This window comes from Puntigrus tetrazona, chromosome 10, assembly GCF_018831695.1.
Source record: "Puntigrus tetrazona isolate hp1 chromosome 10, ASM1883169v1, whole genome shotgun sequence".
Lineage (NCBI taxonomy): Eukaryota > Metazoa > Chordata > Actinopteri > Cypriniformes > Cyprinidae > Puntigrus > Puntigrus tetrazona.
This window is the reverse complement of record NC_056708.1, coordinates 4,311,132-4,327,681: the sequence shown is the minus strand read 5'-3', so window position 1 is coordinate 4,327,681 and position 16,550 is coordinate 4,311,132. Positions and strand designations below refer to the sequence as shown.

General features: G+C 37.8%; 1 protein-coding gene across 3 annotated transcripts in view; it reads right to left on the bottom strand.

Annotated features, from left to right (window-relative positions):
- Window positions 1-16,550, bottom strand: part of psd3l (pleckstrin and Sec7 domain containing 3, like) — a 77,922-nt gene that overhangs the window by 8,760 nt on the left and 52,612 nt on the right. For all 3 annotated transcript variants that reach the window (XM_043250391.1, XM_043250392.1, XM_043250393.1), the window contains one exon: window positions 4,599-4,642. In XM_043250391.1, coding sequence (XP_043106326.1) covers window positions 4,599-4,642 — 44 coding nt within the window. The remainder of the gene's footprint in view (window positions 1-4,598; window positions 4,643-16,550) is intronic.

Here is a 16,550-nt window from a genome sequence, read left to right as displayed (position 1 = left end):
AGTTCGTGTTAGAAGGTCTTTTTTTAAACAAAAATAAAACGAATGAAAACAATACAAAAAGAATAGGAAATGCTAGTATTAGAGGGCCATTTTATATAATAAATAGAAATAGAATAGAGAGTGTTAGAGGATCAAGAGAGAAAGGAAATAAACAAAATGAAGTACAATATGGTGCACGACAATCATATTCAAATTTGTTATATTACTGTTTATACATTTTTTACAGCCTTGGTGAGCAGAAGTGATTTTTGAAAGCATGTGCTGAATCCAGTTGCAATGCTATGTTTTCTGAAATGCGAACACTCCGCCGGACTCCGTCCTGAAGGTTCTGTCAGTCACGGAAAAGAACGTTGCTAGGAAACTAACAATCCCAATAGCAGCCATTTACCTCAGCTTGCTGTAATATGTTAAAAGCTTGAGACCACTATTTGCTTTGTGACATTTGTCCACTGTCAGGACGCATTAGAAATGCTCAAAGATTTCCTTTTATGTAAAGAAAGATCACATAAGCTATTGAAAAAATACCGAAATACTGAAATAGGCAACAAGTCAAGTTAGTCAGAACTGGCAGACAGGCTCACAGCAGTGTCTCTTGTCTGGGTATATACAATAAATGACCCTTTTAGAAGTTCCCATCCACTTACTCAAGCTGAATCGTTAACAGGCCAGATGAGATTTACCTACCCACAGAATCAACCCGAAACAATTCATTTCAGCAGACTATTTCATTTTCTATGATGATTGAGAGATGAGAAATAAAATGTTTCTGTATACATATGACTGCATTTTGCCAAATTTAAATAAAACATCTCATGAAACAGGGCTGCAATCTGCCAGCTTAAAAATGACGATAAACAATTAAAACACAGAACGGAACGGATGATACAAGTGTTATTACTAATCAATGATTTCCCAATACACGAAATAAGGCTGCAAGCAGCAAACTTTTTTAAACGAGCTTGTTATTTACAGCTATTATTTCATATCATTGCCCCTGACCTGTTTACCACAAACCAAAAACTGCTACAACAATTTAATTGGGAAAGACTGGGACAAAGCAAAACTACTACAACTAGACTTCAGATTTTCACATCATAGTTCAGACACGGGTCGGGTTCGGGCCCGTTTTAGGCTTCTCCTAATTTTTATATTTTAGTCATCCATCAATTAGTGATGACAAATTTACATTTTTGTATTTCATTAAGTGGTAATTTAAAGCTTTCTATAAATATATTTATTATGTCTATGAGTTTCGGTTCATTTTTGTGAAGCACTCCTGTTCTAGACGAGAAGGCAGAAAGCACTTGTTTTCTTTATTTCATAAAATCAAGTTTTATTGATATTGTCAGCACAAACAAATAAAAGTAGACCCTTTACAGTCCCGAATTATGTATCCCTCTTACCTTTATCAGAAAAAATTACATAAAGGCCTTTGCGCTGGTGGCTCAGTGTCCTGCAGAGTGCGTTTCAGCCAACCATCGTATGGCATATTTATTCTTATATATTTAACGTTTAAACATTGTTATTTGCTTGAACTGTCTTAGTACACCTATAGATTTTATTTTAGCCAGGTCATGATGATTTGAGAAGGCTAAATTGATCAATCATAGTTTATGATCAGCTCACTGTCTGCTGGCCACTTGGTCATTACTTTAAAAAACACAAACTTATATTTAACGAATGCAAAAAAAAAAAAACTCCAAACATTTTTCTAAATTAACCTATATAAAAAAACCTGAATTTTTCCATTACACTCAAAACTAAATAAATAAATAAATAAATAAAATACAGTGTTTTTTTTTTTTTTTTTTTCAAAGCACTAAACATTATCAAATAGGAGAACAGAGTGATAGAAATGTCTAATGACAAGATTAAACTATTAATTTTTTTATTAATTGCAGATATGGTCTTGTGAAATCAAATCAACAATAATCACAAAAAATAATAATGTGTACATTAATCTTTGTGAAAGCTGTTTTGTTGTTTGATGAGCATAAATGACAGCACCAGGTATTTATAGGATGCTGCCCCTTTAAGACCTGATACGCTAATACAATATAATGTTACACGCGATTTCTTTCTTAGTCTTTCTTCTTCACTTAAACATAACCTGAAATTCTGTGTTATCTTTTAATGATTGAAAATGTAACTTTTTTTTGGCAAACACTAAAATTAAAGCATGGCACAAATGTGTGATGATTCCTTAATAAAATAAAGTCTTTATAATTTTAGTAGTAGTAGTACATTCTATCGAACAATGCTAAATGTATTTCTGGACCAACGTTAAGTCAAGTTATTTTGAATTTGAGGCTAGTTTTAATCAAATTAAATGGTCAAATGAAGTGTGATATGACAAGTTATGATATGACTAGATGTTGCTCATCTATGTATGTCCTCATTTAGTGAGGTGGCAGTCCATATCATGACTAATCCATATCAAGATTAAAGTATAATGATCTACTTTTGATTTATTCATTCAAATTCCATTTTTCTGACTGGATTCCACAATTTAATCCTTGTTTTCTGCATCGCCGAAATCATAGGTTCCCATAATTCACATTTAAAGAAAAAATAACTGGAACCTTCAATAACACAGAAATGAAAGTTGCACCAAACACTTTTTATCTCAAGACACTATCTACACATGAAATGACTTGTATGTTTAAATATGTTCTCAGAACTCATAAGACTTGTAAATAAAGACTGCATGCTATATTTGTTTGTTGGCAACAGGGGTGTCAGCGGAAATTACAGGCCTTGTGACTGCGTACTGCTCTTGTCCTCTATAGATGGACTGTCTGAGGGTGGAGACAATCTTCAATGGATAATTATGAGTTCTTACATTTCTATTTGAGCCCTTAAAATCACGCCCCCCCCCCAGTGCTCCTGGTCGGGAGGTTATGTAGCCAGTTGTGATGTTGTCCAGCTCACAAGTATGTGGAAACATGTTAAGCACTGTTTTGGCGAAAAAAGTGGAAAGCGGCTCTCATGACATGGTTGCGAGGTCACTTTAATATGCAAAAACACTGCCAAGATACAGTGCCATTTATCTTCAAAGTCGACTTCGTTACTGAATTAGCCTGGAACGTTGGGCTGTAGAAGTCTAGAGGGACCACTCTCACAACTTGACATGTCCACCGTAATTAGTCACGTTATTTACATTTTTTATGAGATTTCTTGGCCAGTGGGTGGCTTTCTTCCCAAACGGTTCAGGTAGCTTCCGAGTGGCAATGACATATTCCAAGTATCATTTCATTATTCTAAAGCACTGTTAAGCACAACTTCTTGTTGTAATGATCTGCCTTATCAAAAGATATTACTCATCTTATTAAAACAGTTATTCTACCGCTGTTCATGAGGTAGTTTTGTTATTATGGCAACATTTCCAGGCACCAAAACGTGATGCTGAACAAAACTAACAGTGATTGGTTGTTTGACATGTCAGTCATGGGCGATGAAGTCTGCTCGATGTATTGGCTTTTGGCCAATGAAGCCTGCCATGTACTCCAGACCTTCAGCTGTCAGTCTGAAGGTCTGGCTATGCGAGACTATTCATGAGGTAATTTCTGATATTTACATATATATATATATATATATATATATATATAACTAATTTAAACTCACATTATGAACATTTTGTCACCACTTACTCGCTTCAGTGATGGACACAATTAACAAATAACATGTTAAGATTATAACTTCCGTGATGCAATCACTTTATTTATCCATACGTTTACAATACATTTAGCATTTTTTTTTGCAAGTTATTTGACATGATCTGGCCGGACAGTGAATTCATCAAATTTGGCTCAAAGCCATTGCGAAATACTTTATAAACTCACCCCTATGACCTTTTTTATTTTTTGGTCTTATGTGCATTTGTGTGAGAGAGAAAGACTAACAGGTACGTGAAAGCTCAAAATAGTATGAATTTGACAAAGCTTAAACTGTATTTAAGGAATCAATGATGCTACATGCTGTCCCTAAACGTGCCCCTTATCTGTTCTAAAATTATAAAAGAATATATTCAAACATCATATTAATTAACATTCATTCTGCAATAGCTACTTTACGCTAGACATACAGTACGAGATTAGCTTGAGGTTCAGGATGTTTGGTTGGACTCAGGGAGGGTGAGATGTGGTTTGCGGTTGGTGCAGAGAGTTGGCTAAGGCTCGCTGTAATTTAGCGCAATGGGACGGTGTCTGGCTCTATGACTGTTATCAGAGAAGCACACTGTCAGTCTAATGTCGTGTTTTCAAAATCATAATTACAGCTCATGTCTCAAATGCCACCAATCTAATCATTTGACTCAAAGGCACACTATCACACACACTTTTTGGACCCTAATTGGACTGTGCATTCATTGTGCATTTGTGTGTGGCAGGAACCAAAGTCAAGGTGAAAATAAAAAGACTGGTGAAAGAAAATGTAATGCTTTAAAGGGAATGGCGTATGATCTGTGAGACAGTGAATATCGCACATTCATATGGAAACGGTAGATTGAATCCAGTCTGAATTCCCTGCTTTTCTTGAATTTCTTGATTATTCTGTTCTAAAAAAAGAGAAATCGTGGTGGTGAAAGCAGAAGTACTTACACTGCCCATTCAAGCTTCTCATTCTTGATGGAGTTATACAGCGACTGCATGGGAAAAAAAACAGAAAAAAGACAAAGACTTAGTACGGCATGCATTCAATAGATTTCATATTTACCTGAAGCACAATTTATTTAACTTCCCTAAATAACGGATCTTCAAAACAAGGTCTTTCACGTGGTGCGTGTGATCCATGTAACTTTAACTTCATTACTGCACCAGATCATTGCTTGTGCTCTTTTACTTAATATTTCACTTAAGTCAATAACGAGTTATGACGAAACACTGTCTCTTCCCAGTTAATGAAGCATTCTCGTGCAGTGCCATCGGTAAAATTCATTGTGAAAATGTCACACAATTTATTTGCAGTATTTATGCAAATCCACACCCAGATTCCTGCGCGAAGTCTGAGCGAAAGGTCAAACCTAGCATCAAAATCCTGCAGACATCTCATTTGTTAGCATGATTATTACACACGGACCACATGCAGATGCGTAAGTACACTATATATCCGTGCAGGCGTCATATGACAAAAAGGGCTTCACTACATTCGTGAGCATAAAACACACACATACTCTCAACTGTCATCTGATACACTTTTCACATGAAGCAACGTCACCGTAACACTCATGTGACCCACGGCAGACACTGAAGCGGTTGATATCTCATATCAGTCACCGTCTCATACCAAGCTGCTGCATGACACATGATGGGTCACGGCCCGTTTGCTTGTGGTCCGCAACACGCTCATTTGTGGTGATATGAATAGGAGAGAACTTTATGATACCAGTCTGTGCTTTCTGAATGACAGATGGCTGCTTCTGAACACCTGTATGTGTAAGTGCACATGTGATCTGTGTGAATATGAGAATGAACAAATGTGGTCAAAATGCTCGTTGTGGCGCAATTTCAGTGCCAAACTTGTCTTAGATAAACATAAAAAGGCAGATAAAATCTGCAAAATATCATGTTATTATATTAAGGACTTGCAATTAGATATATCTGCTGAGATTAATCAAACAATAAAACTGCCTAGAAACAGGAAACGTTCTGCACTTAGTTCATTTCTTTGTCCTTTATGATGGTTTATTTGAATAATTACAAGATAAATATAAAGCAGTGTTCACTTCACTAACAAATACTTGAAATTGCATTCCATTGTTTTCATTAAAATACATTTATTAAAAAGATTATTGTTTAATGGAGCGTGTTCGATAGCAGATTTGTTTTCACTGAGGTATTTAATTTGGAACAAAGTAACATGAAAGTCCTGATTTTGACAGGCATCTTAGTAATTAGCGTTCACGGGAAACCTCTTTAAAATATAGCCTGCACCAGACTTTTTTGTGTGTTGCTCTGTCCATGACTAAGGATTTAAATTTTTTAAATCATATGTTTTGAGGCAGGGGGCAAAGTACATTACCAAGAGTCAAGTCAGACATTCCTGATTACTAATGTTAAAAAGCAGTGAAAATGTGTAACAGGCACTTCACAGATATAACAGTGTTATTATGTTTTGATTAAAAGATAGTCAACAATTTTTTTTACGGTAGTGCTCTCATTATAACGTACGACAGCAGTTATTATGTTCTAGATTTCTGTTTTGAGCTGCGCATGCTGAAAATGAGCAGCAGAGTGAAGCATTTCATAGCAGGTTTCTAATCAATGGTATTTAACACATTTATTTTATATAGAACACACTTAGTTATTTATACAACATAAGGTTAATATTACGGTTACCTACACAAAATGCCTGAATGCACAGAACGTGTCTGCATGGTTCTGAATAACCTCCTTTTGTGCACGTTTTTCATGCAACAATGTGCTGAGACATGGCAACTAAACTCATATTTATTAATATTCTGCACTGTTGTTTGCCCTGCTATATAATCATATAGCTACAATATATAGCCTACCATATAATAAACATGGCTGATAAAAAATAACCAGCTGAAATGCTTTAAAATCACCTGTATACTAACTGATCTAAATAATCCAGACTTTTACTTTGTCTGCGTCAGTTGGTAAAGTTTTAAATCCATGCCGCCAAGATGTTTCTCTGTCATTAATGGATTATGGAAAGTGGAAAGTCAACTATAACTATGGTTTGATTTATTCACGCATGTTAAAATATTTACAGTATTTAAAGCTTCTTTCTTTTTAGATTCTTATTTACGGCATCATCTTAAAGGCTGTGTATTAACTTGTGTGTATTAAACCAGTAGTTCCATTTAAAATCAGACATTAAACACTCACATATAGCCAAAATGGCATGATCATAACATAATATTCGACTGTGAGGTTAGGAGTGGCTCCTACAATCGAAGCATCAAATCTTCAGCTATTCAGGGTCACCTCTAGTTGCTTGGCTGTATGTCAAAAGATGATGTGCAATTGGCGTAGTGGATAATAATCTACTGCATGTTTTGTATTGCAAATAGTTGTGTATACTGTACCGTAAGGAACATTAAATAGGAATCTATAGGCAAACATTAATTTGCAATCATGAATATAAGAGATTTTATATTTTATTTTATATTTAAAATGATAAAAATAAGCAGACAGATTTCCTGAAGAGTGTAAACAATGTGGTCTTGTCCAAACACTAATCTGTCCAAGAGGCACAACTACTGACCCAGCAAATGAAAATCAAAAATCAGTCTTTCAATTTAATGATGTTATTATATAGAAATTGTATTAATTAACAGTCTTGATGTGATGTAAAAATAGGTTGTGATGTGAACAGCAAAAAAAAAAAAAAAAAAGTAGCCTCGTGGGCAGTGCTCCAACATATAACTATGGTTGTGCTTTGTCTGAGTCTGGTTCATGTTCATTTCCTATGTCTCCCACATTGCTTTCTGCCAACGCTATATAAATAATTAAATAAAAATAATCTTTATATATATATATATATATATATATATATATATATATATACACACACACACACACACACACACACACATACACATATATATATATATATATATATATATATATATATATATATATATATATATATATATATATATATATATATATATATAATAATAATAATACAAACGTACACATATTCATATCACTAAAGCTTCTAAATCCAGCCAAATCATCAAATTGCAATCAAATGTAAGCATTTTTTTTAAGAATTACTGTAGTTTCTTGCATATGTGTGCAGTAATTTTCCAATTTTAGTTGACTCAAAGTGAGAAGTGTCAGTGTTCATTGGCGTACAAATACTAAGGCATGTTCACATGAGATGTGTGTGTCAGTGGATACCGCCCGCTGGACACAGACACATCACACAGACGTGTTTACGGCACAGCAGAAAACACACGGGTGTGAACGAGGGAGCAAGTTACACCGGAGAGGCTATAACACTGGCATAAACAATGTCTGGGAATCATAAATCAAATACAGTGGCCAATAAAACGGACAACCGCTGCTTACCCGGGTCAAGGTGACACGTTAATGCCGTAACAATAACAGCATGCATTTCATTTAGTAACTAGAGCAAACAACACAAAAAACATCAATTGCATAAAGAAGGCTGCGAGCTTCAGGTAAAGACATAAATCCAATGTAAGGACACAGACACGTCTCATCCTCAGGGAAATGCAGCATTTTGTTGAGTGCAAGTATTGCGCCTAGTGCTGCAGGCGCAACACCGGAGCGGCACTTAATAACAGTGTCACACACGAAGAGCTTTAGTCTGCATGTGAGATCATGTCAGCAATGAGAATCCCACAAAAATCGGCAACAACATCACAATGCCAAAGAAAAATCATCTCCATTCCAGTCACACAAACACCACAGCAAATGTCAGTCTTGTTACCTTCTCCTTTTTGGGCAGCCCAGTGTTGAATTCAGCAGAATTGGACACTTTGAGAGACTTGGAGCGGTGCTGGGGCTGACGCCTGACCGACTCCTCCCTGCCGTACTTGACGGAGCCGCTGGCCCGCATGCGGACCTTCCCGGTCCCCTGAACGCTGTTTACCCCGATCATCTCCTCCGATTAAAGCCCTTTCGCACACACACAGTGACAGAGAGGAGAGCGAGCTTGATCTGAAGGGACGTGTGAGGAGGCAGCGAAAAGGAGAAGCGTGAAAGCAGACAGGCGAGCAATGCAGAACGGCGCACAAACGTCCCTGCCTTCAACACACGAGCGGCGCTGCTCTCTCCTGCATCGCTCACCGAAGTGTTTGGATACAGAGGGATAGTTTCCCTGGAAGCAACACGTCAGTGACTGGTAGAGCCACGGAGAGACACAGAGAGAGAGAGAGAGAAAGGGAGAGAAGGGGAGAGGAATTGCTCCTCCCATTCTGAAGGGAGCCAATGTTGAGATCGTTTCATTTATATTTTAAAGAGCCAATGTGAGCTGCCCACCGGACTTACTCACATCTGCACACAGAACACGGGCCATCCTGGGTGACTCAAAAGATGATAACCTGAATATTAGCGGCACAAGCTTTAGATGAGCTCTCCAAATCACACCTTAGCAAACTGCCTCTGAGGCATGCATATGATATGCATGGTAATATTGGAGTTTATTGGAGAAATGGCCAAATAAGATTCCACTTGTAAATGCAATAAAACTTTGGTACACAACTCTTGATGTCTTGAGGTGGTTTATGATAATAACGGTAGTGAAATAATGATAGAGATTCTTTGAAACATGCCTGGTTCTAGGCAGTAATTCAAAGATCTCCTGTGAGAAATCCATCACCTCAGGATGATTTCAAATGGAATCAATAATTCAAAGTGTTCAAAGTGCATAGTAATGCTCCATAAACACACAAGACTGACTGAAATAAAATGAATTATGAGTGAGCAGGTTTAATTGTTTAAAAGTTTCAGATGTGAAACTCTGAGACAAACGAAGCACATTCCTTGACCATCTTGAAAAGCGGCAAAAGTTGCTAAGCTAAGTTGCTATAACATTTCTGGGCTGTTATGTAAATAACTTTTTTTTCGACAGCAGCTTTTTTATTATTTATCACTGATGTAACAAAGTAACAATAAAGGAAGCAAATCGATGCTTATTGTTCTGTTCTTGTGCAAAATGGCCAGAGTCAACTGACAAAAGTCTGCCAGGCTGTTTTATATTTGACTTCAAAATTCAAGCAGGTTTTCATTGGAGTTGCTATATGTAAAGGAATATCTCAATATATGTTTTTCAGTTTTTCTCATCTCTCCAAATGTCTGTTTGAACTCCAACAGTGAATTATATCTGCATACAGTTTAGCTACAGCAGGAAAACAATAAAGCAGAAAGTAAAAAGCAGCATTTGGTTCATTTGGAAGCAAATACAACCAAAAGAACCTTATCCTGGCAACTATTACATCTTTTGATGCAAATTTATGTCAGCATGAAGTTATTTGAAAGACAGGCTCTTTCCGAACCTTACAGTTACACAGATTGCTTTTGCTGGTGTACTTCCAACACTTCTACATGTAAATGACATCGGTTATGACTAGCTAACCTGTTTGCATGTTGAAAGGAGAACGATGCATATTCAAGGGTTTCTGTCATGTCAAGAACAGTATAAAATAAGCACCTTTCAGCAACAAATGAGGCTGTACTGTCTCAGAAGAAGTATTCGCCCACATTTCCACTTTTCTGCAAATGTGGGCGGAAAATATTAGAAAATTTTGTCCCCTTAATATTTCTGTGCTATTGGGTGGCCAAGAACCAATTTATCACTACAGTTTACTAAAAAGGCAGTTAATAAAAGGTTAGCTTTTTTTAAGGTTACAGATCACACTATGTGAGCACAGGCTAGCTGGAGTGCAATTTTGTAATGTTTATCTGCTTTGTGTTTGATAAGGCTGATGAATGCAAAGACTCAGATTCAAAATTCTTCTATTTGATGTTGAACTGCTGTCTTGACAGTGTGGTGGAGGAACATGAAATGCTTTATGTATGCACTAAGAACGAGTAGCATAAGCCAATGTCAAGAACAAAAGCCACAGTGTCTGTGTTATGATGGATGGCGTCTGCAGCCAAGTGAGGGTCAAAGAATGGAAGAGCCACTGACAGTGCAGCATAGAGAGTACTGCTGTACCCAGGATCATGGGTTTATTCTGCATGTCCGCAGACTGGATATTTCACACAAGAATGTTGCCAAAAACAGCACTTAGAAGAAGTGGAAGAAGAGATTAGTCCCCTTTCAATACTGAAATTTGAAGTCTGCATTCAAATTCTGCACGGCAGCCAAAACCCACTCATGCCCACCAGAGTAGGTGGCACACGGTGGCTGGCTCATCTTCTGAGAGCATTGCAGCAGTTCCTCAGAGGAGCAGGTAGGCTGTGGATCTGTAGAGATAAGCATGCCATCCTAACCCTGCAGAGTGACTGTTATAAATTATATATTGATATATATTGATATACATATGATTAATAATCAAAATCACTGGTTCACAAACTTGGGGGTTGATGAAGTTTTGCAAGGGGTGTCACCGAGGAGTGCACTTTTATTGGGCAAAATGCAAAAATCTGTCTGAATTTTCATGTACTATTGTAAAGTTGAGTGAATGTACAGTCTAAACAATCCAAACAATTTTGATGATATGGTTATTGATTAATATCCCTTTTCTTAAAAATTATTTAAAGTCTGAAGTTTTCCGATTACCAAGCCAATAATTGCATCACATTTTATCATTTAAAATCTGGCCATCTTTGATAAACAGGAAGAAATTTACTGTCTATGGCCAAAATCTTCTACAGTTTACATCTCCAGAGCTGTGCTACTCAAGGACAAGGCATAAGTGTGAGAACATACAAATCAGTTGTGACATATTACTCCTTTTTTGTATAGAACGGGCAAATAAAGGCACTTAAAACAGTTTGAAGGGCATTGCACTGCCAAAAAAAAGTGCTGCATCATTCAAGACTGCTTGTGCTGATCATGAACAGCAGGTAGTGATGTCAGTTCTGGAGCGATGCTCACAATAAAAGCACTGTAAGCAAGCAAGTCCTGACATCACGGCTTTTCTTACTACAGAAACAAATGCATTTGTAATGTACAAATGCATTTTGTACATTGGTAAGTTGTGTGCATTTTCTGTCCTGTGCCTTTTTAATTGTTTTTTTATAGGGACCAGATATGATTCAGATTTCAAGGCCTCATGAACACAACAGCTCTTCTTGTGTTGGAAGCAATGCACTACCCCCCAGTACAAATTAAAGATGTACAGCGTATAAGAATGCCTGTGCAATAAAATCGATAGCAAAAATTGTTCAATATAATGTTTATGCACCAAAAGCAGAACAAAACAGAGCAATTATTTGAAGCATGCCACACAAACTGTTTATCCATTCAAATGTGACCCTGAAGCACAAAACCAGTCCTAATTTTGATAATGAACAAAAATATACATCTGCATCTTAATTAAAGCAAATATGCATTTGACAAAAAAGTTATATTATTATTATTATTATTATTATTAATTTGAAAATACATCAGATGCAGAAACTAAGAAAATATTTTTTCTATTAAGATTTTTTTTATTTTGTTAAGAAATTAGTGGTCTGGATCCTACAACTTTCAATTTGGAGCAAAAATCTGGCCTTAATAATGAAAGAAATATATATTTGAAACTAATATAATAATCATCAATATCAAATTATATGACACAAATACATATTGTGACTTTTTTCCGCTATATCGCCCAGCCCTAGCCACAAGCATAAAAACCCTACTGATTCCAGTGATGCAACCCCTTTGTGAGTGGGACAATATGGAAAACAGCTGAAATAACTACACATAAAATATTTCAGTTATCTTCAGATTAGAATTTTTGTTATCTAGTGCGTTTTCAAACACATCTCATGAAGGTTTTATTAATATTATTCTCAGCAGGTTTGTCATCATGTTGCTTAAGACGGCATGGTCACTTGCCAGACAATATGCCTTAATGTGACGAGTGAGCCAATGGGCTGATGCATCATCAGGCCCATCTGTTCTCTACAGTGAGCTGGAGAGCAAGTAGCTCCTCAAGCAACCAGCATCCACTGCTTTACAGCCAACAGCATTGATGTCACCTTTACAAAATGGAAAAAGCTAATCTTACTGATTTGCTTTTCTGTGTCTTTGTGGCTAAATAATAACATTAATAATAAAAATAACAATCATTCTTCACACCTTGCACAGTGACTTATAACGGTTACAGTAAAGATAAAATTAATTAGAAGCAAACTGGAAACCACATAGTAAGACATTTATAATTGTATTCAGGTATGCTAAAGGACTGTAAATCAGTTAAGCCATAATTTACACAGGTTTCTGTGATAAATCAAGATCAATCACACCTAATTTGATATTTTTTCAGATTAATTTAATTTATTAAAGCACAATGTTTTTATAAGTACAATGTCTGATTTCTCTGACTGATCTGCCAGATTTTTAATTAATGCCGACTTTTTTGGAAGGTGATATATGTATGTAAAGGTTTAAAAATGTTTTGATTTTAAATGAATGCATTGTTGCGCTTTCACAGAAAGTTACAGAGTTAGTTGGCCAGTCTCTGTATTATTTCACTTGCCCACTAAAGCCAACTGTTTGTTGCATTTAGTGCTTGGCAAGTGTCCATTTTAGACTGCAGTAGTACTGACAGCATTCATGTCATCTCATTACAGGCATGTTCATGCTTACACTGATCTATTGTGACAAAGCGACTGGACGTCATTGAGCTTAACAAGAGTTGGAGGTGACATGAGCAACAATGACCTCTGGCAATGCAACAAAGTTGAGTTTTATGAACTTTCTAATGAGCAGTGGTGTGGCCATGATGACCTTTAACAGTGTCCCTTTAAGGACAGTCATCTGTGACGCCCCAAGCCAGATATTTCCCATTAAGTGCTTGAATCATGAACTCTGTGTAAAATTGTTAATAAAGACTAACAATGGCATACATTTATTGTGCTTCTAATCTTAACTTGTACAGATAAACACTAAATTTAAAATTTAGGACTACAGGTACAATATCATGATTTTTCCAACATACATGTAGGAGTGAAATATATCTGTTATACAGCATCTGCTATGAATGTGAGTGAAGACAGTGGAGTTGATGCGATTGGACACTGCAGATGAACGCCTGAGTAGAATGATTTAATTGCTGTGAGCGTGAAGACAAATTTACACTGCACTCTAAATAGAGGCACAACAAGAACATCAATCTCTTGATTGTCTTTTTATAAACCTTTATGGTAAACCAATGCACAAAAATATGGATTTTTTTATTATGGTTGATGCCGATATATATATACAGTTCCTTTTAGTCGGTCCCTAATTCGGTGGTCATCCGACACAACTCAGTCTCGCTTTGAGAGACCAATTTACTTTGAGTGTATCTAAACTAGCCAATTGAAGATTGGCATGCGCTAATCGCATTCAGCTGCCGCTGATTACAGCACAAGTATAAATGAGCAGAGGGTGCAGCGCATATTCAGCTTTTTGCTTCGGAGCAAAAAGACAATCTGCTCCCTAGACTATCTTCAGAGTGTTTGGTGTACGGTGTTTCATTTGAGGTCGTTCGTGTGTCGAGGGGGTTGCCACAATTAGGCTGCACTACCCCCCCATTTATGTGCAAGGCGGCCATCTCCTGTCGCCTCAACACAATCAAGAGCTAAAAGATTTAGCTCTCGTTTCTGGGTGTGGTCATTACCTGGCACCAGGTAATGGTCACGACTGCTGTCTCACATGCCTGGGACTTAAGCATGCTGAGTTGGCTTTTGTGGATGAGTCATGTTCCCAGTGCGGGATGATGACCATCGCTGAGTTGCGGACCAGACTTCACTTCCTGGAAAGAGGCGGAGTACCTGTTCCTCTGCCGAGGTCTAGGGCTCCTCCTGCCGGGAGTAGTGGGGAGAGCACTGCTTCTGGTAGTGGGCAGACTGGTCTTACGGTGGAGCTGCCAGGGGAACAGCCTGGACCTTCTCACAGGGAGGTACCAGTTGTATGAGCTCCCCCCATGACCGGATGTCAATAATGAGACAGGCCTACGCCTTGAAGTGGAGCTTGTTCATTGAGTGGTGTTCTTCTCAAGGAGAAGACCCCGAAATTGCCCGATCAGAGTCGTGCTTACTTTGTTGCAGCAAGGGTTGGAGTAAAGACTGTCTCCCTCCACCCTTAAAGTCTGTGTGGCTGCGATCACTGCAAATCATGACCCCATAGATGGGAGGTCTGTGGGTAAACATGACCTGATCATCAGGTGGCCTGGAGATTAAACCCCCATGCCCCCCCACGGTACCCTCTTGGGACATGTCTGTAGTGCTGACAGCACTGCAGCAGGCTCCATTTGAGCCTTTGCCAGCAGTTGACCTAAAGTTCTTGTCAATGAAGACGCTGCTCCTGATCGCATTGGCCTTCATCAAGAGGGCCGGGAAACTACAAGCTTTTTCGGTCGACGATTCATGCCTACAGTTTGGGCCCGCGGATTCCCAGGTAATACTGAGGCCACAGCCAAGCTACATGCCCAAGGTTCCCACCACCCCATTTAGAGACCAGGTGGTGAACCTTCAAGCACTGCCCCTGGAGGAGGCAGACCCAGCCCTAGCGTTGCTTGTTCCGTCCGAGCACTAAGATGCTACTTTGACCGGACACAAAACTTCAGGACCTGCTCTTTGTCTGTCACGGAGGCTGGCAGAAGGGGAATGCCGTCTCCAAGCAGAGGATGGCCCACTGAATAGTGGACACCATTACCCTGGCCTACCGAGCACAGGGTGTGCCCTGCCCCCTCAGGCTATGAGCACACTCAACAAGAAGTGTCCTCGGTGCTGGCTCGTGGCGCCTCCCTGACAGATATTTGTAGAGCTGCGGGCTGGGCGACCCCTAACACGTTTGCTAGATTCTATAGTCTACATGTGGAACCGGTAACCTCCTGTGTTCTCACCTCAAACAGGTAGAAGCACTTAGAGGCTCGGTTTTGGGTCAGCTTGTTAAACTGCTCCAGAGCGTCCATGCAGAAGACCCTGTCGAGCTCCTCCATTCCCCTCGGCAGCCAGATGTAGCGGAGCATCTGGCACCAGGCCCTCTCGATGAATCCATGAGAACCGGTGAGGGCTGGGAGCCATGTAAAGTACCCAAAGAGGACTTTTTCAGGGAATGAGGGTTATACACGTACCCGAGACAATCTGTCCCACAAATTGCACGCAGAAAAGGAAAGTGATCTCGCATGACACTGGTGTGTTACACAGGACCACAGGGAATGCTCTTAAAATAGCATTTCACAACTGTTTCTGAACAGAGAAAACTTAATAAAACTATAGAATTAAAAAGAAATATACAAGTCTATAAACAATATATATTTCACTTAAATAATTTAAAGTTTACAAAAACAATTACAAAATATTAAGAGTCATCCTGCTTTATTTTGCAAAAGCTTTACAGTTTTTAATAGCTTCTGTCTTTATAACCATAAATTACAGACTAACTTTTTCCTGAAAGGTAAAAATAAAATGCAGTGAACATGCAGGATGCAACATATTTTGCTAACTTGACATCGAAACCTCTTCATTATTAAAATAAAATATAGATAATGAAACATTTTAAAAAGTACACTGCTCAAATAAAATAGTCCATAAATTCGATGCCGTTCCACATGAGCACCACCTCACTGTCAATTTATATTTTAGAAAGGAACTAAAATAGCCTAGTTGTATTTATGATGTTTTTATTGTTTTTATAGACATTTTCCTTTGTTGCTGATATTTTAGCTGACATTATTAATTATGAATATATTAATTAAAGCCTAAGAGATTTTCCTCTCAAAACACAGTTTTATATGTCTATGAGTAACATTTTTAACCATGCAGTAAACATATTACATAACAAAAAAAAACCCTTATCCCTAATTTCGTTGATAGTTTTCTGTTCGTTTAATAACATTTGGCTAAATAAAAACAAAGAGTTATGCAATAACCATGACATGCAAGATTCCATACTCTTCATATTTT